This window comes from Pelecanus crispus, chromosome 10 (genome assembly GCF_030463565.1).
Source record: "Pelecanus crispus isolate bPelCri1 chromosome 10, bPelCri1.pri, whole genome shotgun sequence".
In the NCBI taxonomy this organism is placed as follows: domain Eukaryota; kingdom Metazoa; phylum Chordata; class Aves; order Pelecaniformes; family Pelecanidae; genus Pelecanus; species Pelecanus crispus.
This window is the reverse complement of record NC_134652.1, coordinates 7659798-7686213: the sequence shown is the minus strand read 5'-3', so window position 1 is coordinate 7686213 and position 26416 is coordinate 7659798. Positions and strand designations below refer to the sequence as shown.

Here is a 26416-nt window from a genome sequence, read left to right as displayed (position 1 = left end):
GAGATTTTCAGAAGCATCATGAAAAAAGTCAGCTTATAGAAAATAAATGGCTAAAGTAAAGGCTGAACAAGAGCATGATCATGCATTAGAAGCACAATCTAAACACAGGGATGCATGAGCTGTAAGCAATCTGCTTCATGAAAATATTTCAAGACTTCTGATCATCTACTTTTTGGTACCATCTGCAGGGTTGGTAGCGCTCAAAATGTGGAAAATAAGGCCATATTTCAGATACTGAGTTGTGAAGGTTATTAACCCTTAAATTATTTCTTCAATATTTTTAAATGTATCCATTTTTACCATTTCAGCACTGTCCAGCACAATTACTACTGAAGATTAATAATTATTACCTAGTAAATCCATTCTGCATAAGCTCTCTTTGAAGTTTCTGGTCTTGAGCAGCATATTCCTGAAGCTCAGATTCCACAGCAGGGGGTAGAATATTTGGGATGAATTTAGAAAATAAAGCTGGTGCCATCTGTACCCATTCTGTAAGAAGAGGGAAAGCAACAACAGAACATGTGGAAGAGACATTTTGTGAAAATTTTACTCTTTGACAAATGTAACTGCTCTATTTTAAATACATTTTAGGATCTTGAATTTTAAAAAAAAAAAAACAAAACAAAACAACAAACTCACTCCAAAACCATCCTCCAAACCCACAGAAACCAAGCATTAAAGCAGACCAAATAATCAGACTGTTAAAATCCAATGTTTACATGTAGATAAAGGAATTACTTTTTTTTGGGGTCATCAACCTCATCATCAAATTGAAATTCAGTTCTTGCTGAATCTCACATGGCCTGCTTAGTCTCTGGACACTCTCAAGGACAGGCACTGATGATCAGCAAACTCACCTTGATAATCAGATCTTTTGTAACACTTTACCCCAGTATTTGCAAAATTTACACCTCTCTTCCCTGAGCCTTACTTCTAGAAAGCACAGTAATATCACCATAGAACCCTGCTTCTCCCTCCCCCATTTCAAATGAATGAACGCAACTCTCTCACTGATCTTACAAAGCTTAGAGGAACACTTTTTTAATGTTCATTATAAAATTTTAACCTCTATTAGCTCAGCTTCAGCATAGAAATGTGATTTAATTTCACTACACTGAACATTGCCTTACAGGAGCAAGACAGTTTACCTTAAAGCTGCTTCAAGGCTAATTACAAGAAACACAGAAGACTGAGCAAAGGACGAAAACTGGGTTTATAGCAACTGTGTAAGAAGTTCTGAGAAAAATAAATATACCTCAAGTATTTCTGAAGCCAGACTTACCAGAGGTTAGAGCAGTTATGTTAAATTTCATCTTTACTTGGAAAAAAGGGATGCTTTTAAATATATTCACTAAGGCACATCCTGAGTTTTTATCCAATTCTGACATTTTTATTTGGTCAATGCCAAGCTTCAACACTCTTGTCTTTAATCAGCAAACTCACTAAATAATTATTAGTAGTACACAGGTGGTTTAAACAAAAACCAGTCCACTAACTTCCTTCATCATAGAATCATTTAGGCTGGAAAAGACCTTTAAGATCATCGAGTCCAACCATTAATCCAGCACTGCCAAGTCCACCACTAAACCATGGCCCTAAGCACCACATCTACATGTCTTTTAAATACCTCCAGGGATGGGGACTCCACTGCTTCCCTGGGCAGCCTGTTCCAACGCTTGACAACCCTTTTGGCAAAGAAATTTTTCCTAATACCCATAATATTCCTAATATTCCTAAACCTCCCCTGGCACAACTTGAGACCATTTGCTCTTGTCCTGTCACTTGTCACTTGGGAGAAGAGACCAACACCCCCCTCACTACCCCCTCCTTTCAGGCAGTTGTAGAGAGCGATAAGGTCTCCCCTCAGCCTCCTCTTCTCCAGGCTAAACAACCCCAGTTCCCTCAGCCGCTCCCCATCAGACCTGTGTTCCAGACCCTTCACCAGCTTCATTGCCCTTCTCTGGACACGCTCCAGCACCTCAATGTCCTTCTTGTAGCGAGGGGCCCCAAAACTGGACACAGTATTCCAGGTGCAGCCTCACCAGTGCTGAGTACAGGGGGACGATCACTGCCCTGGTCCTGCTGGACACGCCATTTCTGATACAAGCCAGGGTGCTGTTGGCTGCCTTGGCCACCTGGGCACATCCCTCTGCAGAGCCTTCCTTCCCTCAAGCAGATCAACACTCCTGCCCAACTTGGCATCATCTGCAGACTCACTGAGGGTGCACTCAGTCCCCTCGTACAGATCATTGATAAAGATATTAGGCAGAAATGGCCCCAGTACCGAGCCCTGGGGAACACCACTTGTGACCGGCTGCCAACTGGATTCAACTCCATTCACCACAACTCTTTGGGCTCGGCCATCCAGCCAGTTTTTTACCCAGCAAAGAGTATGCCTGTCCAAGCCACAAGCAGCCAGTTTCTCCAGGAAAATGTTGTGGGAAACGGTGCCAAAGGCTTTACTAAGGTCCAGGTAAACAACATCCACAGCCTTTCCCTCATCCACTAAGCGGGTCACCTTGTCATAGGAGGAGACCAGGTTAGTCAAGCAGGAGCTGCCTTTCATAAACCCATGCCTGATCACCTGGTTTTCCTGTACATGCCGTGTGATGGCACTCAAGATGATCTGCTCCATAACCTTCCCCGGCACAGAGGTCAGACTCACAGGTCTGTAGTTACCCTGGATCCCCCAGATCACAGCATTGCTCAAAGCAAAAAAAAAAACCAAACAAACAAACAAACAAAAAAAACCCCACAAAACCAACCAAACAACAACCAAAAAAACAACAATCAAAAAACAACAAAAAACCCCACCCCCAACCAACAAAACAAACAAAAAACCCCAAACAAACCACACACCCAAAAACTCAAACTCTACAGACATGAAAGAGCACTCTTCATCTTATGAAATACAGTAAAAAGGTACCACATAGAACGTGGTACCTACTAAAAACCTACTGCTACTGAATAATTTAGCCAAGCTAATAAACTGACTTGGAATTCACAACATGAAATACTGTGGTAGGGTATTTCATGCCACCATCAGATCATTACAGGTGAGGTGAAAAGAGTGTTTTAGATTAAATCCAAGTGGGCCAACTAGCAGCTTGAGCACCTGCCCAGGCTGAAGCCAGGATGCATTTTCTACTGCAGCTACCACGTGCTGGAGCAAGAATTAGAAGACAGTCTTTTCTGGCAACATTCGAAGTCTAACAGCTGTCAAGTGCTTTCAACTTGAAGTAAAAAAAGAGAAAGAGAAGAGAAAGCCCACAGCCACATCAGCATCACTTCTCCTTTTGCTCTCTGCACTGCCTAAACAGACACTTCCCAGTGCTGCTCTAATCCCCCAGCACCTCCCCCTGGCTACATTTTCTGCTTTACTTCCCCAGTTATCTGCTCGCCAGACCCCATGATACATCCAAGGAAGCATGTCCCATAGAATAAGTGAGAAGCACTACCTCAGAGGAACTCTTGCCCTGATTGTTTCAGAATTCATACTCAAGAAGCAGCGCCACCAAAGGACAACCTTTTGCATCAAGAAGTCTATCCTGCACTCTTCTGGTTGGAATGACTTAAAGTTCCTCATTTTCTCAGAGATTGAGAAGTTTGAGGACCAGGTAATTAGAACAAATGTGTCTCTGTTTAAGCAATAGCTTGAAGTCAGTCACGTGGGTCTTCCTACCCAGCTGTGGAAAGCAGATATCACAAACTGAAGGAACAATTTTTATACTTGAAAATCTTACAGGCATAAGACAGCTATTCAAAATCTGACTAGGCCCATGATACCAACCCGAACCAGTGTCTGTTGTGTCGTGAAGTAAACAGCAAGACAGGGATCGTCTGAAATGGAAACTGGGAAATCACAAGTCCATCACCTACAATATTAAGTGTGGTACAAGAAAACCACACTGAGCTGCTTTCAAAAGAATTATACTTTTATACTTACATGTACACCATTCCTTTCTCTGGTACTGAACAGTTTATTAAAATGAAATTAGTATTGCCTTAAAAATGATGGTAGGATGTTAATTTTTGCTGTTGTAAAAATATTCCTTGCTTACTGGAAGTGCTTTATCCGTGCATTTTGTAAACAGAGGGTCCACCACATTCCTGGCTTGTATACATGCTAAACATTGCATGCACTAAAGCTTTTTGTAAAGCTTTCCCATCCTCATTTCTATAAATGGGGATTGCAAAGCAAAAATAGACGGAAGCTCAGACACAATCCTTCTCTCAGTCACACCAAGGTAAGAAGAAAGTATCGAGTATTGTAAAAGGAACAGAAGCAGGTACCATTTATTTATGGGTATTTTGAATAATTCCTGTTTCTAAAGTCTTTTCAAACACAGGCTAGAGCTCTACTCAGTTCTCCAAAACTCACAGAACCAAAGATTTTGGTACAAAATTGATTAAAATCTGCAACACTATTTTCCTTTCAATGTAATTGTTGTTGCACAAGATGTCATGATGTACTCACGAGTTTAATTAAGCTCTTCCATGAAATAATACCAACGAAATAATGGCTTCATAGAAGAAAGAGTCATTCATCTCATGTCAAAGATCTGGCCGTTTGAAGTGTGACTCACAATATAACTTTCACCAACTAAACTTCTGCCATGACTGACTCATTACACAGCCTTCTTTCTTTATTTCTACAGAGCAAAAGAAATGTCTTCCCTTTGTCTCCAGAGCAGAGGGTTTGGTTGTTTATTTAAAATAAATTTGGTATTCACATGGTACCTTGCACAGGACACAGAGATGGGCAACAAGAAGAATCAGGGCTTTTGCATAGTAGAACTAAGCATTATGATGGACAGAACACAACACACATGTTTGTTACATGTGCATTAGATAGAAAGTGACTGCATACATATTTAAGAAAATGTATCACAACCACAGTACAAGAGACTCCTAGAAATATTTTTCTTTCTTACCTGGTCGTAGTGTATACAGGCCTTTCACAATATTTGCCATCGTTGAAGGAGTTATTTGAAACGGCGTTGACTGAGCTTCCAAAAGTAAAGCTGAAATAAAATTAGAAAAATCACTAATTTTCTTAATCAAGAACTATAGGCTCTTACACATACATTTTTCTATCAAGGAAATACAGTAGTTGTGCTTTTTTTATCTGATGTCCTCACAAAGGAAACAGGCAGATATCTGATAAGCAACTTAATTCTCAAGAGTAATAAAACACCACCTTTAAATAGAAGTATTCTGTTCAAATTATGTATGATGAAAATGTGAACTGTAAGTTATTTTTCATCCGTTTTCAGACAGGCAGCAGGAGCTGTGAGGAAAAACCAAGCAAGCGATGGCTCTAAGTATTCAGATGCAGAACTGAAATAAACAATTTATTTTTAGAAGCACTCTCATACTGAGTGTGCTGAACACCTGGAGATCCACAAATCCTTGCTTTACAGCATTAAGCATCTTGAACATAAAACTAAGGATGGATTGAAAGTCTATGAATGAAGTACAAGTAGCGTTAAAAAAAAATTAAAAATCAAATAAGAAAAGTTGTTCTTTTAAACACAAGTGAACATTTTTATTTAATTCGTGGTATCTTCTGTGGTAAACATTGCAATAATTACATCTTCCTCTTGTGGAAAAACCTGGCAATAGCACATTTATTGCTTATATTACAATACCCAGGCCTTTATTCTGCCTTGTATTTATTTGAGGTTTGTATATACATCTGAATTACAGAAACACTAGAAAAAAAATAAATCAATAAGGTTTAAACCAACTGCTGCCTCTCAGTTTTTAATCCTCTACAAAGGAGTTGAGCAATATATACACCTTTATGTACCCACTACACAGAGGAGAAATGACTCTTACAATTCTACCTGAAGGGCGTATCTCTTGTGCTTACACTGCAGAGACTCTGCTGTTTAAGCTTCAGAGCATCTCCAGTTCTAGCTTCAGCATCTGCCGCTACAGTACTTACCATAAAAAGAAAAATCTTCAGTAGCATGTTCTTTTCTTTCTGAAACTGTTTAAGTGGCTCATGTAATAGGGAGATTAAAAAAGAAAGTATTTTTTCTAACCTCCAAGTAATCAAAGTTGTTATATTTAACTGTTATAGATGAATTTATTTTACAAAGAACCATCTCAAAAATGCTTGCTCCTTTCAGCTGAAGTCTTGAGGGGGTGAGAGCCAGTGATTTGTTTTGTAATGACATATTTATAACCTGTTTCCTAAAGATTTTTCAATCAACCTCTTCGCAGTCAAGAAAGTTGAAAAGGGCATAATGCTTTATAAGGAAGATATGTGACAGTAAGGCACACTCCAAACTATGTGTGTGTATATACATATGTATATTTAATTAGACTGTAGGCACTTCAGCCTAAGCTTCACCAGTAGATTTGCAAAGAGTCCAGAGAACTGTAAATTTGTTCTTCATATGTAGACATCAAATTATATTGCTAACATATGCATAACAAATTATTTAAAACAAAATAAGCCTAGGAATTAATACTAACATAAAGACCACCAAGTCCAGAGTTAAGTCACTTGAACATTTTAAAAGATGTTAAGAAAATTAAATTAACTTAGTTTCTTGAATTTATTCCTGATAAACTGAAAATCGTGCTCTCAGTAGTGTCCAAGTTATAACTAGCAAAAGCAATTAAAAAAAATTTCAGAAGCTACTTTATGTAACTATACATACAGGACATACTGTGGGAGAGAAAGAAGCTATTCAGAGTTGCTTTGGGGACAAGCACAGGCATTAATGGAAGCTGCCCACAACTACCTAACTAGAGGGTATCTGACTACTTGGAAATCTCTGAGTAAACAGAAAATTGCAAGCCACGCTTATTCCATCTACAGATGAAATCTGAAATACAGTGACTATACTCTGAGCAGTCACATGTGCCATCACCTTTCAATTTTTTTTTTTTTTTTTAATAGCAGAGAACAAGTAGGTGGCGGAGAGAAATTTTATTTTATGGTCTATATGGATCAAAGACAAGAGGTGATGAGCACACAAGACTGGCAGCCCACCTCACTCCTCTCAGCCTGTGGTACTGAAGACATGCTGGAGGTGCCAGATGCTCCACCCTTTCTTCTTCCCTTCCCGTTAATGGAAAACCCCCACCACTCCCACAAGTGGTCCCTTAACATGGTCAAGGTGCTGACTGACAGAATTATTTGTACAAACAATAGTTTAAGAGGATAGTCCACATCTTGAGTACAGTTCACCATTATAATCATGCAATATTATTTGTCACTTTTTTTTCAGGTAACATTCACTCATGAAGCTCATTTCAATTGTGATCCTTTGAAATAATGTGAACAGATGTATTTGCAACATAAAGCAAGTATAATGAGCAGCCACTTGTTTCTGTTCTAGGTTACTGACCACATAACCTGGCGTTAGAAAGGGATTCAATGAATAAAATCAGTGGAATGAATTCATCTGGAGATCAATCCTACAGAAATATCTTCTTCATCACTTCATTGCAGCTTCAGAAACTAATGTTTCTTATCTTTGCTTCTGCAACTTCATACACCCCATGCTACAATGCAAATTTAAATCCCTCATTCCTGATTTACAGTCAATAAATACAAGCATGATGGTATTATATTCAACAACAATATAACAAAGTAATGGCATCTATTTCCTGTTTCTCAATAAAGAAAACTAAAAGAATATACTATTCATTAAACCGTACAGTGTAGACTAATCCAGCCTACACCTTTCCCAAAAGCTAGATATCAGTACCTGAAGAATGAGTAGCACTGCTGTAGGGTATGTATTTTCAGAATGATTCCATAAAAATGAACAAAACTCCTCTCTTTGGACAGATCCAAAAAAAATCTCAATGCAGGTTTAGAGACAAAGATGTAAATAGATAAAAGATGTAAAACTTCTTCACACACAAATTAATCTTCAGTTTTGCAGTGAAACCTACCTTATATTACTTGAGAGGGTCACTTAAACTCAAGGAATAGAAACAGCTCTGCCAGACATGCTGAAGTTACCTCTGTTATTTTATGATCTTACAAAACACCTCCAAATATTAAGGCTTTGGCTCTTGCTTTATTAGAATAATTAATGAGACTCTACAACACAGAAGTTGCACAGACTCTACCTACTCCCAGAAGCTCCACCTGTGGCATTTACAAAGACAGAGCAGGGTGAGGCAGAATAAAACTAAACCTCCAATGAATGACAGCAGTAATGACACTATGATGCTATCTGACCACCTCCACAGTGTTTATGAACTAATATTGCATTTTACAGACGAAGTAACCAATATGTAAAGAAGTTAATTAACCTGCAAATAGTCTTGAAAACAACTCATGGCAGAATCAAGGAAGAGAAGTGTGGGTTCCCATGATGAAATGCTTTAATTGCAGAAAGATACAAGATGCTTTGAAAAATGGTTGAACCGAGGTAAGACACAATACCCAGAATGGCCTCAGGATTTTTTTGAGGAACGGTGGATGCACTGTATTGGAATAAGTGAGGTATGAACCTGCAGCACCTCAGGTACTCCGCAGTAACCAAGTTACTCTGTTGCACAGTAGCACTGAAGAAGCTTGTCCCTTAATGAAGATTTAAGCTACTTCCTAGTCACAGTGGGGTACCTGGGGCAAGATCCAGGACCTCAGTAATTCCAGGAGTAGCAGATGGTATCTCACCAAGTTCAAACTCACTTGTAAAAACTAAGAGTTAGCTATTCTAAAAATCTTTTTCTATCCTTCAACATTCCTTTCAAAATAGATTTATTTTGCTTGGCAAAGATGTAATTTTTCTGGCAGTTTTGCATGTTAGCGCACAACATTTTTTTCTTCCCTTTGCAGTAATTTAATAGAACTTCAAAGTAAGATATTTTAAAAAATCATACATAAGTGTGGCTTAGACAGGTGTGTTCAAAGTTGTAATTATTCAACAACACACTTAAAAGAATAGTAAAGTGTATTCCCATTAAAAGCAACTCCAACAGTTTCCACAACTAAGGCGTTAGTCAGCTGCTGCTCTCCAGTCTTCAAGAGAAGCAGAACCAATTGCCTAACGAAGCTGCAAAGTAAAACAAATGTATTCCAGAGATCTTTATCCCATTGAACAAACTGTGCTCTTTCGCACTTAATTCCAATATGTATGCAATACTTATATTATTTTGCAGAATAACAACCTTAATATTTCCGCATGGCTCGAGCCCGTACACAACTATACGCGAGATATAGAGGGATGCACAGCAGTAACGATGGAGCTATCACCAGTGCACAGCCTAAACAAACCTTAACAGCCCAGGCTCACCTGGCAGTTCTGCCCTGTAGGAATATCATCAGATCACGTGTAGTCAAATCCATAGTATAATAAATCACCTTTCTCTCAGCTAAATTGTATCGGGTCCATCTGACCACACATACCTTTTCACTGCACTGTGATAACATCAGATTCACCTTGAACATGGTTCTCGTACCCCAACTTTATTCCCAGATCTAGTCCATGCAAAACACTTGATTGAACCCCACATGCCAACAGCAATTAAATAGCAAGGGAACCGCTACGGCTGGTGGCCAAGATGTGGCTGTAGGTTTTTGCTGTTGTTGTTTTGGGTTGAGGTTTTTTGGGAGGCTGGATGGTTTGGGTTTTGGGTTGTTTTTTTTTTTTGTTGTTGTTGTTCTTTGGTGTTTTGGGTTTGTTGACATTTTTTGTTTGGGTTTGTGGTTTTTTTTTTTTTTCACCTGCTCCTTACTTTATTATTATTGACTAATGAAGCTTGATCATCTATTACCTTTCCATTACTTTAACCCAGGTACAATTTGTACGTGTTAACTATCGATCTAGAACTTCAAAAGCCTTTTGCATGAAAACTGGCCTTCGCTCTGGCTTAGCCCTCACATTTACAGTTACATCAAACTCCCTGTCCTTCTGCATTTTTATTTTCCCTTAAACAGAACTAAAAATAAATTTTTAGCAACTTAAATTCTTCAAAAGTTTGTAATTAATTAAAACATAGATTAGGAAAAAAAGTTGTATTTATTACTAAGCATTTGCCACTAGGCATTTAATAAAGCCACAGATTACTTTTAAAATATTCATTACATAGCCCAAAAGCTTTATTAAGTATCTAATAAAAACACTACAAAATAAAAATTCCAAGTCTTAATCACATGGAAAATATTCAGTGTTGTAACAAGAATAAAGATGAAAAACAAAGCTATAAATGTAGAAATACAGCCTTCTGGACTTCTGTAACTGGAAAATAAGGCAATATTTTCATGTTTACAATTTTATGAAGGCTTATTGAAATGGGAACATTATTCCCATTTCTTTACCATGGAGCCAGATTAAACATGACAGTCATTATTTGAGACTGTATTTTCCAATTAAAAAACTGCCTTACTTTGAGGAGCTGCAACTTAATCAACATGAAACAAGAAAAATAAGAAACACAGCTGCAACTTTTTAAATAACTTAGTTTAGTTCTTAGTTTAGTTCAGTGACAAAATTTGTGTCTAGATGAAGTGTTCTTTAAAGAATATGAGAGTATTCTGTAATACTTGGTTATAGAACAGTACTGTTTCCAATATGGTTGCAATACAATTAGCCCTGTCAAATCACAGCTACCACTTCAATATTAGTGATACTACCCTTAAACTGGTGAGTGTGTTATTCTTGATTATTCCACCAGATCTACAGAGCACAGGGAGTATAAGGAAGATTAATAGCTACAAAAGGTATCCTATACAGCCCTTGAGAGTGTAGGGGTACCTGCTGAGGTCTAAGAACAGGCTGACAATTCCGTGTTTTGAAGAAGGAGGAATGGCCCATTATCCTGCAACAGCAATGTCCCAGCACACTCCCCACACGCTGGAAAAGAAGTGGAACATACTGCAGCTGATTTTCACTATCAGTTACCTGTGTCTACCAATATTTGGAATGAAGACAAGAAGGAAGGAAAGGAAGGAAGATGTTGTTTTAAGGGAATTTGATGGGATTAAACTGTTTGCCTATGTAGAATAAGCCAGAAATTAAACACTGAACAGATTCACAATCCTGTAGATGCACAAGAATCTTTAAAAATTACTTTTAATGAAGAACTTGATAATAAATGCATCCTTTCCCTACATCTCAAAAAGGACCCTTTATACTATAGACCCTCTTTCCCCCCAAAGCATTTGCTGTCCAAAGCTGGTACTTCAACAGCTTTATAACTGGGGAAAAAAGTAAATTAGCTCATTGTTGTAGAGGAATTCTAACAGAATTTCGTCTGGTACAGATACAGTGGAATACATCAGTATTTTCTGCTAGTGCTCTGCTACCTTGCTTCATTTTTAAGACCCTCAGGAAGGAACCTTCTAATTTCATTTTACCTATCCAGACACATAGGCTGATTCTAAAGACAGACAGCAAGTTATTCCACAGGCAAGCAATTCAGCTTTTTTTTTTTTCTTTTAAGAAATCGACCGTTTTATTTTTCTGTATCATTCTTAACTTAAAAAACAAGAAACATCTTTATGAAGGTGGCAGAGTAAGGTTGTGCAGATTTTCTTCTTATACTTTTTTCCTTAAAGGGTGCAAAATCAGTAAGCAAAGCAGTGTCCAGGGGCTGAGCAACATCCAACGTATTATAGAAGGAAAGAGCCTCAGCAATCGAATGGGACATTTTTTAACAACATATTGCTTCTGCCATCACAGTAGTCACTCGGTGTCTCAAAGAAAAAAGAATAGTGATTTCAAATGCTTAAGGGAAGATCCTATGTTAATGCTTTATTTCAGATGAGGAATGTGCTTTTGAAGCAAATTCACTGATCATCCCCACTTACTGCTCCTTGGTTCATATGACAGAGCTGCCTTAGAGCATATTAACTTAATTCCTTTGGGGCAAGATTAAACCAGATGTGCTCAAACTACTAACTGGCATTCTGTCGACAGGACCAGACATTAGCAAGCGTGAAATAAAACTCTCCAAAACAGATGTAAAGGCAAATACAGAATCCTCAGCACCAACACATAGGTATTTCATACTCTGCAGATCTTCTCCCTTTACACCACACCTCTTATTAACGTAGATGTAGCCTAAACCATGCAAGGAAACCTTCAGCTCTCCCTAGAGGGCACGTAACTTTCAAGGTACAAACCCATCGTCACTGAACTTCTGCTGCACCAAACTTATAAACTTATAATGAAGTTCTGTGCATTTTTGCCAAGACCAGGACACTGGGCTACACTGATTTTGATCCAACTCAGTACAGCCATTCAAGAACAAGTTCATTTATGAAACTAACTGCTATATCCCTATGAAGCATAAGCATTAGAATGGACATGGAAATGAGAAGCTCAAAGAAGAACAACTTCTTGAATGTAAATCTAGAAGGGCAGCATACAAAAAGGGTGGGGGTAATGCTTTCTGTAAGAAGTAACAAGAGTGTTTCCCCCTTTTTCAGGGAATTTTCTCTGCAGTTTGTGGGTCAAGGCAATGACAGCTTGCTTCTCATATGCAGATCATTTGAGACAGATGTCAAAATGGAGGGGGAAAAAAGAAACACCAACTAGAGCAGGGGAAAAGTCAATCCAATCCATCTTTTTCTTGTCTATCTCTGCCAAAGGGTGAGGCATGGGGAGTGAATAGAAAAACCCAACACAACAAAATAAACCCTGTGTTCTCTGTTGCAGCTGTATAGTCAGGCTATGAACCTGGCATCAACCACAGTCCTTCTCTCAGCCTTTTGTACTGCTCCTCTTCTCCTGGGGTACACACAAACAAAAACTAGATATGGAATTTATTAACAAAAGGCATTATGTCATAGCAGTATACAGCCAAAGAGATGAGGGTCCCTTGCTTCACTGACACCAACAGGCTTCTGGAGGTCAACACAGCAAAACACATCTCCTAAGTATGTAGGTCTGGGTGCCCACACAGAAACACACCCTCTCCCACTTACCCACTGCACAAACAGGCAAACCTCTGCAAAGGAAACGTGCTCCCTGCTACATTTAGCAACCTCTAACAGTTCTAACTTGATTAATTCTCTGTAATTTTGTATTAAATTTGTACCTCCTGCAACCAAAAAGGACCATTGCACAACTTCATCGTCAGAAAGCTGTTAGCAACCTTCTCCAACTTTCAGATTAACTCTTCTGGTACTTTTCAGAAAGCACCAACGCAGTGGAAATACCTTTCCTGCCATCTTTATAAAGCAAAACCTTTTCCAACATAAATGACCCTTCTATTGAACTATAATATACCTCCAGCAAAAAAGTAAAAATTAAGAAAATGGAGCAGCAAGACTTCACCTCAGCTGAATCCAAGTGACATCACTGGGAACAAATGAAGCTGTCATATGTAAGAATCTTCAGAGAGAAGTTTTTCCCAGTAACTAATTAGAAACTGCAAACATAATGAAATAGGCTGTGATTCCTCCCACTCCTCCAGACTTTTTACAAAGAATTTTTTCTTGTAAAACCATGAGAAAAGCTGCTACTTTTGGTGAATACATGTGATACATTTTTATACCGGGTTTTAGTTCTGAGCTCACACAAGCACTGATGGAGAACGACATTCAGCAATTGCCTACATGCTATTAGAATCCACATACAGCTAACTGCTCTGTCTCCTCAGGTTTCAGTAGCTAATTCTGTAATTACCTTGATATATATCATGAACAAAAAAAGTTGAGAAGTTGAACCAGAAGTTGAGATCTAATGCTTTAGTCCTCGATAATAATTTTGCCTAAATGCCACGTGTTTTCAAGCGCATGCTATAGTTCTGATTCAGTAAACTTCAGGGAACTGCCTCATTCACAAGCCATATTATCACCTTCAATCCTGATAACAATTTTAAGACCCATGAAGTCCTGGGCCTTATTTATTCTATAGCATTTTCGCCACGGTCCACGGGGTTTCCTTTCCTCTGGATAAAAAGGACCCGTTTCTGTGATCTATTCCTGACAGAGTAGATCAAAGACAGGAACATGCAAACATCCACTGCTTACCCCAATCAACAGGAACAAAATCAGAACTGTTGAAGAAAGCAGTTTTCCCTCAACAGAGGTCACTTGACTTCCTAGTTGAGTAACTTTTGTCCAGAAGTACAGGCAGCTGGTTCTTTGGAAAGAACCAGCTTGTACTGAATGATACCTACCAGGACATTGCTCCTGCAAGAGTAGAAACCACTTCCTGAACTCAAAAAGCTAACACGAAAGGAAACAAACAGACACATATCACACACACAGAGACAGAAATGGTGTAAGTACTACAGTGATATGCTAAGGCTACTGCTTATTTGGAAGTGCCGTAACCAATCTGACACGTCCTACTTCCACCACAAACATCGCTGTAAGCAAAGAATAAGGAGAATTTTTTTTTCTCAGATTGCCTTCTAAAACTGCTTTCACCTTTATGACTACTTTAAGTTATTGTTACTTTTCTGCTCAATACTGAGATGCTGAGAACCCCATCAACCCCCCCAGAGCAGGACGCCAGCCCAGCGCTCACCTTCCTTTCTTTAGTTTCTGGTAAGAGAACATGGATAACTGCAAACTCTTGTAATTGGAAACCAAGTGATCTATCCACCAAGCAGAAACAACAGCACGCTGTTAATAGCCTTTCTCTTTTGTTAGATTTAAAAGCCAGCTTTGTTTGGGGCACTAAGCTGCCAATATCAAAAAAAGAGAACAGCAGTTACTTGCAAATACTCTCTACCATTGAATTTCACCTACTGCATGTACTAAAAGTAGAGAGTTTCAGGAGCTGTTACTCATTTTCACCCCTGAAGACAGTTAAGTTTGCAATAATTGTCATTCTTCTAGACACAAGAACACAGGCAGGACGTTTCCAGGACACTGAGATTACAGTCCAGGAAACCCAGGTCTAACCTACCAGAAGAAACAGTGGCTGCATAAGGAGAAAACACCCACATATTTCTGAATTTTACTGCTTACAAGTCATCTGATGCAGGACCCTAGCAGGAACAGAGACAACATTCTCCACCACCCCTTCCCTAGTGACTAGGGGATATTATCAGCACCTTCCCCCCCATTTCTAAAGCTTCTTGTAAATAAGATGCTATTTCTTTGCTTGTTACATTCAGTTAAGTAGTTCTGCACGTAGTAACTTCTCCCAAGCCATTTAATACAGCATTCTTATCAGCAAGAGCCAGCTTTGGCTTTGTAAGAAAAATAATCAGGTTATATTCACTTAGCCCGAATGTATCCACTTTAATTTGAGGCGCATTGACTTGATAAATATGTGTGAGTGCAGAAGTGCTTCACAAACACAACTGTGTTCATGGATCTGTGTATTATATAATTTTGTATGTATTTACTTTAACTGCTCACAAGTGCTCTAGATAGTAGAGCTTTTTTATTTAAAAAAAAATTTCCTCTGTCAAAAAAAAAGGGAACCAAATTGGTGTTTGTGCAGGAAAAGTTTGTCCAAGTAAAGTTCACTTAGCCAATATTTCTTCTGTAAATAATGAATTCACACCTTAATCACACTATTTTCTGAAACTAAGTGCTCAGATAAGTGCTCCCACCACAGAGACCATAGTACCAGGAGCTCCTCATTTTGCATCTTTCTGCCTTCAACCACACAGCACAGGGACTAGGGCTGATTCAACCAGTGGGAGTTTGAGCAAGATCAAACACTAAGGAAGAGATCTGTGCTGCACTGCTTTTCTGACATTTTTTTCCCCATCTTTTGAAGTGGAGCAGGAACTTTTCTTAAATCAAATGAACCCAAAATGTACTTACAGTCCTTCCTGAAGACAACTTCAAACAGAAATGCCAGCTTCCAGGCTCTGATACAATGACAAGATATTACAAACAAAAACCCCTTCGTACAAAAAAGCATAGCAACAAATTTCAAGAGCAAGAGCAGATGTTATTCTTGTCCTCCAAGTCTAGATCATAAACTGATTAAACCGACTTTGTTGTTCGTTTTTCAAAATAGAGGGAAGGCATGCTTCTTCTCACTGAAGTGGCAGCTGCAGCATCTCTTTAAAAAACAGCTCCACAATCCCATTTCTCTATATAGACCACAATTTCACCGACTTCAATTTCCTAAGCATACCCACTCAAAAACCTTATTCCCCCCCCCCCCCCCCATAACACAAAACACTTTTCTGTTGAACCAAATCTATATCAAATATCAGGAAACAGTACCACACACTGACAATGACATCAGGTAAAGTAATTAACAAACACTGACTTCTATCCTATTTTCATAGGGCCCTTACACTTCCAGTAATGAAGGTAATATTCTTAGCTATTATCTTACCAGGTTTCACAATACCGTTAAACCTCTTTGGCACAAAATAAAACATCAGCTCCATGGGTGGGCATTCCTCATTGTCCTGCTCTTTCCAAGGTGATCCGATCTGCTACATGGCTAAAAGCTCTTCTTAGGGAGACTCTTCCAGACGGCAAGAACAAGATGGCATCAGAGCTGATGATCCCCCATCTTTCTAGGGCACCAGGCTCCCTGACCTCAGGGTAGTCACCTTGTTCACCCACCCTTCTCCCAGGATGCCAGCTCACAGTGACCCTAAAAAACATAGCCAAGGTCCTTTCCCCCAACCCTTCACTGGAGAGAGAAGAGCATTACTACCCAAGTAAAGGCAAAAGGAGAAACATACTTGATGCTGATCGCCCATCATTTGGTCTCCATTTAGCATACAGAAGCAATTGCTTCAGAGAAAAGAGGAGGAGAGCAGCTGGATGAAAACAGAGACACCGCAGTAGGGCTGGGTCACAGAAAGGAGTACACCAGGCTAGATACTGAACTCAACACAGGGCACAGGAACTATCCAGTTGCACAAAGCACCTACGATTGCAATTCTCCAAGCACGTTGGTCAACGGCTCACCACTATGCAAACTCTTCCAATCTGAACTCCAAGTCCGATTATCTCTGCCTTTGCTGATTGCCCACTTGAGGAGCTAACCAGGCCAGCACCAAGGTCCCTGCGCTTACACAAACACACACTGATGGCGGCGGGTTGCAGGCAAACTCAGCTGTTCACCACAGGATTTACGCACAGGAGCGCTTAACAGGAAGCATGTCACTTGAAACATATTCTATTTGCATTAACCTATTAGCTTAACAGAGCAACCGCTGTCAGCGTTATGCGGTTCACTAACTAGCAGGGAGTACTCGAGTACATCATGACAATAAACCCAGCGGTACCACAATTCTTCGACCACAGCACATTCTTAATGATACCTGTCAATATTTTGATAATGAAATTAAAGAGTAACAGCATAAGCAACAGGACAATAAAACATTCATTGCATCATAATCACGAGTCATAAGGAAAAATATATACTGGTTCCCCCAGATACTCAAGAAAACCATGACTTCATACAAGGTCATATTTTTGAAAAAAGTAAGTTGAAGCATGCCACATTTCTTCATGTGGATGCCTTAAAAAGGAATTTGTATTTAAGTTCACTAATCATTTGCCATTTTCTCCCTATTTGCTGTGGATTTCTGCAATATCTGAAAGCACTACAGTTTTACAGACTCCCATTATAAGAAAAATCCAATAGGTTTACTTACGCATTAGGTTGTAAATGTGCTTTTCTGCAACATGTTCCGTAAACAGCTTTATAAGGTCATCTTTTAAGTCTCTGTTAAGCTTGGTTTCTATGTAAAATTTATTCTGGAAAATAAGACAGAAGTTTTCAAATTTGTTTTTCATAATAGCAAATAAATTAAACTTACTTTTTTCCCCCGAATAAAAATAGTTCAAAATTTTAAAGCTGTAGAATATTTGACCTGTAAAGTGCTTCCTTGGTGACTGCATTTATACTACATAGAACATTCCTGTACAACAAAAAACCATGTATTTAAAAATCAAGAATGCGTGTGGTACTATTAGCAACAAACCTACTTACATACGGGCGTGCATATTTATTTTTTTCCTGTATCTACAGATGTGTCTCCGTATCAATCCAGACTGGGGAGTTTGTAGAAAGAACACTTCATTTTAGAACTTTATAAACACTCTAACAGCAAAATAGGACTGGACATCATGTTTATAACAAAAGAAAACATTTTTACCGATGTCTAAAAGTGATTAAGCCATCAGAATAGGTATGTTACAGTAATAAATCACCAGTACAGCTATCCACTTCTGTGGTTCCTCGATAATCCCAGAGGATAGCTACTCAGAATTAATCAACTGTGGAAATAAGTGATATACACAAATCTGTACAAAACTGAACTACATGAAAATTTTTAGGATTCAATTATCTTGACCCACTCAGTATTAATAATAAATTCACCTCTTCAACTCTCAAAGGAAATTCTATTCATGAGTTCCTTGAGGGCATCTATACCTAATGTACTATTTGGTGTTATTCTTCAGTTTCCAGCCTGCAGTTAATAGTAAGATTTCTTGTCTGTATTTTATTCATAGGTGGGTTTTAAATGCTGGAAAAAAATAATTGTTTCAAGAAAAATCTCTTATTGTTACAACATTAGCATGGAAGTAGAACAACTGAATTCATCTGGACAACTTGTGTAAAAGAGTTGAACAGATACTGTAATAGAAAATCAACTTAAAAAATAATGTACTGGAACGCTTATCCAAGAGATTTACTAAAGGAAGAGGTATCTTAAGGAAGAAAGGTTTTTCCACAGTTTAAATCAAGTTGTTCTCCTATTCGCTAAAGCATTTAACATAATTGGAACAAACCCTCAGAACACTATTAGAGCAATCTTTTTTTTTTTTTCTTTGTGAAACTCATTCTTTTGGCCATTACCAAAACTATACACATACCGTAATAAACTGTCCATGGAGAAACCACTTAAATTTTCAAGGCAAGCATTCAGCAGCAGTTATTTACCTTTAATGAAAACTAAACCTGTGAGAACAAAGGCAATCCGAGGGCTGAATACATGCCCCTGTTGAAGTTTAGGTTTGTTGCAATGATAGACAACAATCTTACTAAATTTAAAAAAAAAAAAAAAAAAAAAAAAAAAAACTTTTTAACTTCCTACTGCCAGCTCCCTCCCCGAAGCTATCCTACACCTGCAGAGGTTTTATCAAGGGCTATTACTCAGTTGTTTCCCCCTCACCTGGACCCGTTCTTTGAACAGAGACTGACGGAAAAGCTCTGCAGACAGAACAACCTGCCTTGTAAGAAACAACTAGCTTCATTTGTAATATTTTTGGTCAATGGTGAATTGCCATTTGCAACAGAAATTCACAGCAACTGAAGATATGCATCTTCTCGGAAGCGTTTACCTACACACCATACCACAGTCTTTCATCTGACAGCTTCCTAAACCGTTTCCACCTTGAGCTTCCCGACCACACACCGCCATGTCCCCACTGGTGCAACACCCAGGAGTGACCACAGCACCTCAGCACGAGCCTACGGACCTGAATCAAACCTGACAATGTCAAACTAGTGATTCTTAGGAGCTGACAGATGAGGTGCACCCAGCTAAGGAAATAACTCGCTCTGTTCCTCTCCCAGCCTCCAGACCTTCTTACATTAAAAGCAGCTGGCAACGACATGTGCAAACCGATGCTTGCTTTTCTTTAAGAGTTGGAAAGCCTATACCTTAAGTTTCATAACTAGAAAAGCAACAAAAAAAACCCAGTAGTTTCAAGGAGAAGAGTTACAACACAGTACTTATACATAGAACAACTGTAAGATACTCTTCACATTTGCTCACTTGGAAACACCTTTCCAAAAAGATGCTACATTTGCATGGATATAAATAGACAATGACAAAAATCACGTAACGTTAAGTACTTCACTTCCAATCCACAGTGCTGAAAGGAGATAGCAGAAGAGCGGTCACCTTCCCCGTTCTTGTTAGTGGAAAGACAGGAAGATTTTCTGTATAAGATGTCACTACCTAGGCTGTACAAGTATTTCTTGAAAAGTGTGTCAAGTCACCTAAACGTCTAACTGACAGGTAAAAGGTAAGCAGGTATCAGTAACTGAGAAAGTCAGATATAAGTATTTCTTCTACGAAACACCATATCATAAAGCAATCTGGCAAACGTTAGAAGACATAATTGTGTTAATAATATTAAGAGGAGATCAATAAATACTTGAAAGAGAAAAAACGGTGGAAGAGTGCTTATCATCTCATCCACATATACATACACTCACATCTATTTGGGTATACAGACACACACAAAATGCCCTCTAGCTGATAAGCAACAAAGTGCAATGCCACCCAGTAAGAACAGTAATATTTTAGAGGCAATGAAAAAATTCTTAATTATCCTAAAACCACAGTGCTCACGAATGTTGGGCTCATTTCATGCCACAAGATAACAGATTTTCAACTACATCTCCAAGTATAAATAACAATTGAGAGCCTATTATAAAAAAGTATATAATCTAAACGCTGATTTTAATTTTTCTTTAAGTGGAAATATGATTTTTACTCATTCATGTGTGCAACATACTGCGAAACGTACAATCTGTAAGCATATGGAATAACCTCATTTATATTTACAAAGCAAACAGTTATTCGCTAGGAATTTTTCTTAGGCACAAAGCACTGTGTGCTAAGCTGACTTCCAATTTAATTTGCTTTATCTGTGGTTACATCCTGGAACTTTTGAAGGAGCTTACACCCACAGAATTTGAGGGACAGAAGTGCTTTGGGCCTCCATGCTTTCTTGAGAAGTCCACTGTAGCAGCATAAGACTGAAAAAAAATCCATCACCATGTGAATAAGAAAACCACTAGTGCTCCTAGCAAAAGAAGGAAAAAGAAAAACTCCCTCAATTGCAAAGTCAGCCCTCTCAACCATCCCTCAAGATAAGCTTTGAAACACACCTTGGTCACCATATACAAGCAGGTTAAGAAAACACCTTTCCCGTATTCCCACCATTCACACAGAAGAGTATGGTTTGGCACATAACAGGAGAAAGACAACAAGTGCTACTGTTGATACCAAAACACACAGGAGTAAGCCTAAGGAAAAATACTACACCTTTTTTGGCCACCAAGGGACAAACACATGTTCCAGTTGTACAAAAAAACCTTTAAGCTTTCCTTGGCTTCATAGATTTTTTTTTTTTAAATATTTAAAATGCATATTAAAACTTTTCCTAAGCAGCAATATAATTATCCTTTCAGAACAAAGCTTCAGTGCAACTCAACAGCTTTGGAAACTCCTGATTAAAGCAATCACATTGCTACCAAGAAAGGAAAGCCCTGCCATCTCTGATAAAAAGGCAGAGTTCAACAATTTAGTCCTCTTCACTTAAAAGTACATTAAAGTATCTATTAAAGTAACGGCAAAGCTCTAATTTATACTGCAGAATAATTAGGCTTTCACTTCTTGCATTTGTTTTTTTAATTGTATTTTCTTCTCTAAATAAAGGAAACTGCTGCTGCTGTATGAGAGAAAACTTGTTTAGATGCTATAATGTAAAATTGCAGGAGTGGCTGTACATAAAAGTATTTCCAAATGCACACAGAAAAAACTAGGAGACGAAAACATTTTTCATGTTGACTTCTCTAGAGATATTTTCCACATCATGCACAACACTGATTAATAAATTATTTCAGAGAAAAAGTATGAGACTTAATTTGACATTAGCCTTCAAAACCAGCTAAATAGCTGAGCCAAATCAGCATTATGTTTGGCAGCAAGAGGAGCTAACACGTAAGTCACCAACTCTCAGGCCTAACAAATAAGTCACTTAAATGAGAAAGTGTTTGCAGGAACAGAGTTTTACTGCCTGAACAAATCACTAGTCATGCTTTAAAGAAGCTTCTCCTTTAAAATGATAGGGTACTTCCACTTTTCTTTGTTCTCAAATTGAAAAAAGAATTACTATCTAACTATTCATTTTACAGGTCTGTTTACTACTCATTAACCATTTTCACTATGTTCAGATATCAGTTAGACAAACTCTAAAAAAAAAAGAAATGATGGGATACAGAGCACTCCTCATTTGAAGGTATAAACACCACATCACAACGGTGTACAAAGAAAGATATGGAAACCTATTCAGCAATTACACCTGGTCTGGTCATATAGACAAAGCTTATAATGATAAAACCTGTCTGTTTATATGTCTATCATGAACCTTTTTCAGTTGTTAGTTACTGCAGTCTTAATTGTTAAGGATTGATTTTGACCTCCGTGATGGAAGAACCTCAGTGACAGATCTGAGATAAAAGTACACACCTGAACAGCTTATCTCCATTTGTAAATGGATATTAAATTATGAGATTGCTTAATCACTTGTCTGCAATAAACAAGTCAAGAACACACAGGTGAAAAAAAATGGCTAGTATCTAAAAACATCTGAATGCAATAGGGGGAAGAAGCCTCTTCCTAGTTTTTCCCCAGCATTTCATGACAGGAACCAGGAGAAAAATAAAAATCATGACCAGGAACACATCCCTTAGCTTACAAGTGAACCTGTAGCAATGGACTTCATTCTGTATTAAGTAGATAAAGAGTACATTAGAATACACCCAGTTCAAGAAAGACAAATCCTTCTTTTATTGCAACAAATCTATATGGCAACACTACACTTAAAGACCATAGCAAATTACCTCGTTTCAGGTGCATTCACTGAAACATAGGAGATCCTTCTAAAAGACACTGCTTCCCAAACTCTGGAAAGCCACCAATGAGAATAATTTTAAAGAGTCTGAAGTTTATTTAATTTAAATCAGTTTAAGGGTTGTTTTTTTTTTTTAAAGAAAAGAAGTTTCTTTCCCAACAAATACTTCCTTTAGTTTTTATTTCTAAGTGATGCCAATGCAAGGACAGTGTCTGGGAAAAGGGCAAATTTCAAGCTTCAGTTATTTGTTACCTTAAAAAAACCCAATAAAAGTCTTGGCACTTTGACAAAAACAATGTAAATTATAAACTTCTTCAGAGGTATAGAAGACTTTATAAATTACAAAATCAGCACGACAAACACTTATAGCCAATGGTTTCTGAACCTCTGCAAGTACGCCTGACAGTGCTATGAACGTCAGTTTGTCTTCATCCAGTCAACACTCTAAATTGCTTTACCAAGTGACACAGACGTTTCCAAGAGACTTTTCTTTCTGTCTTGTCTGAATCTGTGCAATTTAAAAGCAAGAAACAGTCATCTTTGTAGCCTGCCCAAACTACCAAGCCAACATATAACAAGCCAATAAACGACCTGTGTTCAAACAGATATAAATAATGACCTAACTATTTGGGAAGGCTTTTTTACAATCAAAATAAAAATCATTCCCCCCACTCCCGGGAAAGAAATATTAGGGCAGAAACCAATTGCAAAACTCTACATTTAGAAGCACAGTTTCCCCTTCCTCTCCCCATACAACTTGATCAGTACCGTTATGCAGGTAACAAAACCAGGCATGAATCGTAAGTTCTGCAAGTTAAAAATCATTACAGCTGCATTTCATTCTTTTCACTTCCAGTCAGCATCTCGTATATGGACAAACTTTATTTGAAAAGAATTTTCTAAAACTTACCATATATATGAAAAGAGGCACAATGCTCTGCAATGCTCCCATATACTGTCCAAGAGCTACGTTAAATCTTTCAATATAGAGATCTGGAGGGCTGGCCTGCAAGAAACCGTAAAAGTCAGGTTGTAATTTGAACACGAGAAAGATCTGGAACAGCATGGGCTATGCTTTCATAGCAAACTCAAAAAAACTACAAAGTATTTGATACACTAAGTCCACACAAAGCAAGCCACACATCATTCCAGAGTTTCTGCTATAACTCCCTCCAGCAAAAACAGTTTTCTTCAGTAACTGTTTTTTTGCCTAGGTCTATATGTCAGTGCCCAGCAAAAGGTCCATTGAATAAGAAATACAGGACGCCTGTAACAAACTAGCATTTAGCATATGCAAAGAAACACACTTATTAAAGACCAGACCTTCGTTTTGAAAGAACTATCTGTCACGCCTAAAATCCATAACTAAATTTCAACAAGTGCTGCAGTGTGCTCCAGCCCCCCTGCAGGCTTTTACTCCAAGACAGCAGGGCAGCATTAAGCTGCTGCTTTGCACCTGAGCTGGCAAGTGGCACATCCTCCAGCTCCAGGGAGCACTGTCCTTCACAGAAAACATTTTTAAGTTTTTGCTGGGTCACCTAAGGCAAGGCAAGGATTCAGGGTGCTGAGTTGGAGGGACTACGAAGCAATGGCTTCAGATAGAGCCCTGCATCTGGCATCCTGCACTCCAGATCAGGCCCACAAAAATCTATTGCAGTACTCTAACACACAGCATTACCCTGTAGTCCCAAGCAAAACTTTGCTACACAAAACCTGAACACGTCGACTTTATGATAGGCCTTGCAGAGCCCACAGTGACAGCACTGCTATTTTCTGTGTACAATACCATTTTTCCCAAAGAAGGAAATAAGGGAGCTAAAAAAATCCGTTCCGCAGCAAGCTAAGTTAAATTGAGAAGGGAACCAGAAAAATGGGAAGCACTAACCACCGTTTCTTTTATAAATATTTATTCGGAGGGATGCAGGGGAGCTGTGTTAGAGCCTTCAGGAGTGCACTTACACACCCAGGGATGGAAGTGGAGCTGGGGTAACGTGTTCCTCCACTATCACCCTCTCCATCCCAACCCACCCACATACAGTGCTCTGCCTCTGGCCAAACTCCTCCTGCTCTCCCTGCTATGGTCTTTTCAGAGGAGGGGGTGGGTAGCTGCCTGAGTTTCTACTGTTCATATACATATACACACCTATACACACCCAAGGACCAAGTGTTGCTTGCTAACAAGAAGCAAAACTTCTCTTCCCTTGCACCATTTTCCTCTCTGACAGCGCCAAGCTGGAAGAGGATGGAGACTGCAGCAGTGACTGGGACCTTGCAAGAAAACAAGCTCAAAGATTTTTCTAAAGCCAAAGCATCTGTAGCATGAGAAACGCTCAAGGCTAGATGCACCTCAACCACCTTACTGGAACTTAAAGCTCTTATCTTTTATGAAGCAGATTTTTCAGCCTTTGTATAGACACTCACCAGGGGCCCTAAGAGAACAGTTAAAATTTATGCTGACTTTTTGCTCTATTAAGTATTCTAAATTTATAAAAGTTTTTTTTTTTCTCCTTTAAACTAGCTTCTTTTGCTTCCCTCCTTAATATGCTTAATGGACACGTGGGTAATTTTCACAGTAAACACCACTACAGAGCAGACGTTTCAGAAAGGAAAGCAAAACTGGCAAAGGAATAAAGAGTGTTATTCCATATGCTGTTGCTAAAGGTTATATATGGTTATTCCTCATTTTGATCTTAAGTTTTTAATCTTATTGCATATGCAGTTCTCAGGGGAGGCCAAACAAATTTTAGTTCAAAATGCCAACACATATAAAAGTGGCTATGAGCTCCAAGGACTCCCTTTCATATATAGTTACATATATAATTTGTTGCAAGTACTATGCAATGAAATCTGCATTTCTAAGCAGTATGTATTCCTGCTTCACTCCTTTTTAACCTCAACTTTAAATATGGTTATACTCTCAGATTTGTAAAGACCTGGTATACAGCTTCTAAGATTAAAGAAAAAGGAAAATTGTACTTCAAAGAACACGTCAGGCAAAAGGAGACCACAGCCTGACACAGGGCACCACTCTTCTCTCACTGACAGTTTGCACTTTTCATTTAAACAAACAAAAAAAACCCAAAAAAAACCCACCCCAACAAACACACACCATTCCCATCCCCCCCAAAAAACCCCACCCAACAAAAACCAGAAGCAGAAGTTGTCTGGACAGTATGTGATTTAATCCCATGAGCAGACTCCAGGCAATGGTATACAGCCAGTCTGCCACCTTTTTTACAGGGGACATTAAAGATTGGTATTTTTACCTCCACTGAAGATGAAAACTCTGCTAGCTCACCTCACAGAGGCTCTGTCACATCAAGAGAGATGTTTTATAGGGAATGACAACTGCACACCCAGCTGTCTGCTGAGAACAACCTCAAGAGTCCTTTAATGGAGGGATACCTGTTGACTACCACCACCTTGCAGCCAGGTGGAAAACAGCTGCTCTACATAAAGACAAAAAAAGCCTAAAAAAGTCCCAACAGCTTCAGGGGAAGCATCAACTAGTGCCAGGCAAATATCAGGCAAATATCAGACCTCTGGAATACAAAATCACAGCATTAACTGCTTTATCAGCACAAGATGTTACCTTTCAGTTTTAATTCAGTTTTAATTTTAATTTTAATTTTAATTTCAGTTTTAATTTTAATTTCAGTTTTAATTCTCCTGACAGTGTTTCATGTCAAGCCTCAACAGTCAAGAAACTAACAGGAAGCATATTCTACCTGACTTTGCTTGTTTAAGAAGAAAAAAAACCCACCACCACACACACAAAACAAACCACCCCCCCCCTCCAAAAAAACCCAACCCTCCTGAATTATTGCTTGACTAGTAAACTAACAAAAAAACCCAAGCCAAAGATAAATCAATAATACTATTTTCACAGCTCAT

At 38.6% G+C, this 26416-nt stretch overlaps 1 protein-coding gene across 1 annotated transcript in view; it reads right to left on the bottom strand.

Annotated features, from left to right (window-relative positions):
* Positions 1-26416, bottom strand: part of CACUL1 (CDK2 associated cullin domain 1) — a 49158-nt gene that overhangs the window by 4403 nt on the left and 18339 nt on the right. The window contains exons 4-7 of the mRNA XM_075717802.1: positions 23433-23528; positions 17521-17623; positions 4935-5024; positions 351-489 (exon numbers count right to left, since the gene is read on the bottom strand). Of these exons, the coding sequence (XP_075573917.1) occupies positions 351-489; positions 4935-5024; positions 17521-17623; positions 23433-23528 (428 nt within the window). The remainder of the gene's footprint in view (positions 1-350; positions 490-4934; positions 5025-17520; positions 17624-23432; positions 23529-26416) is intronic.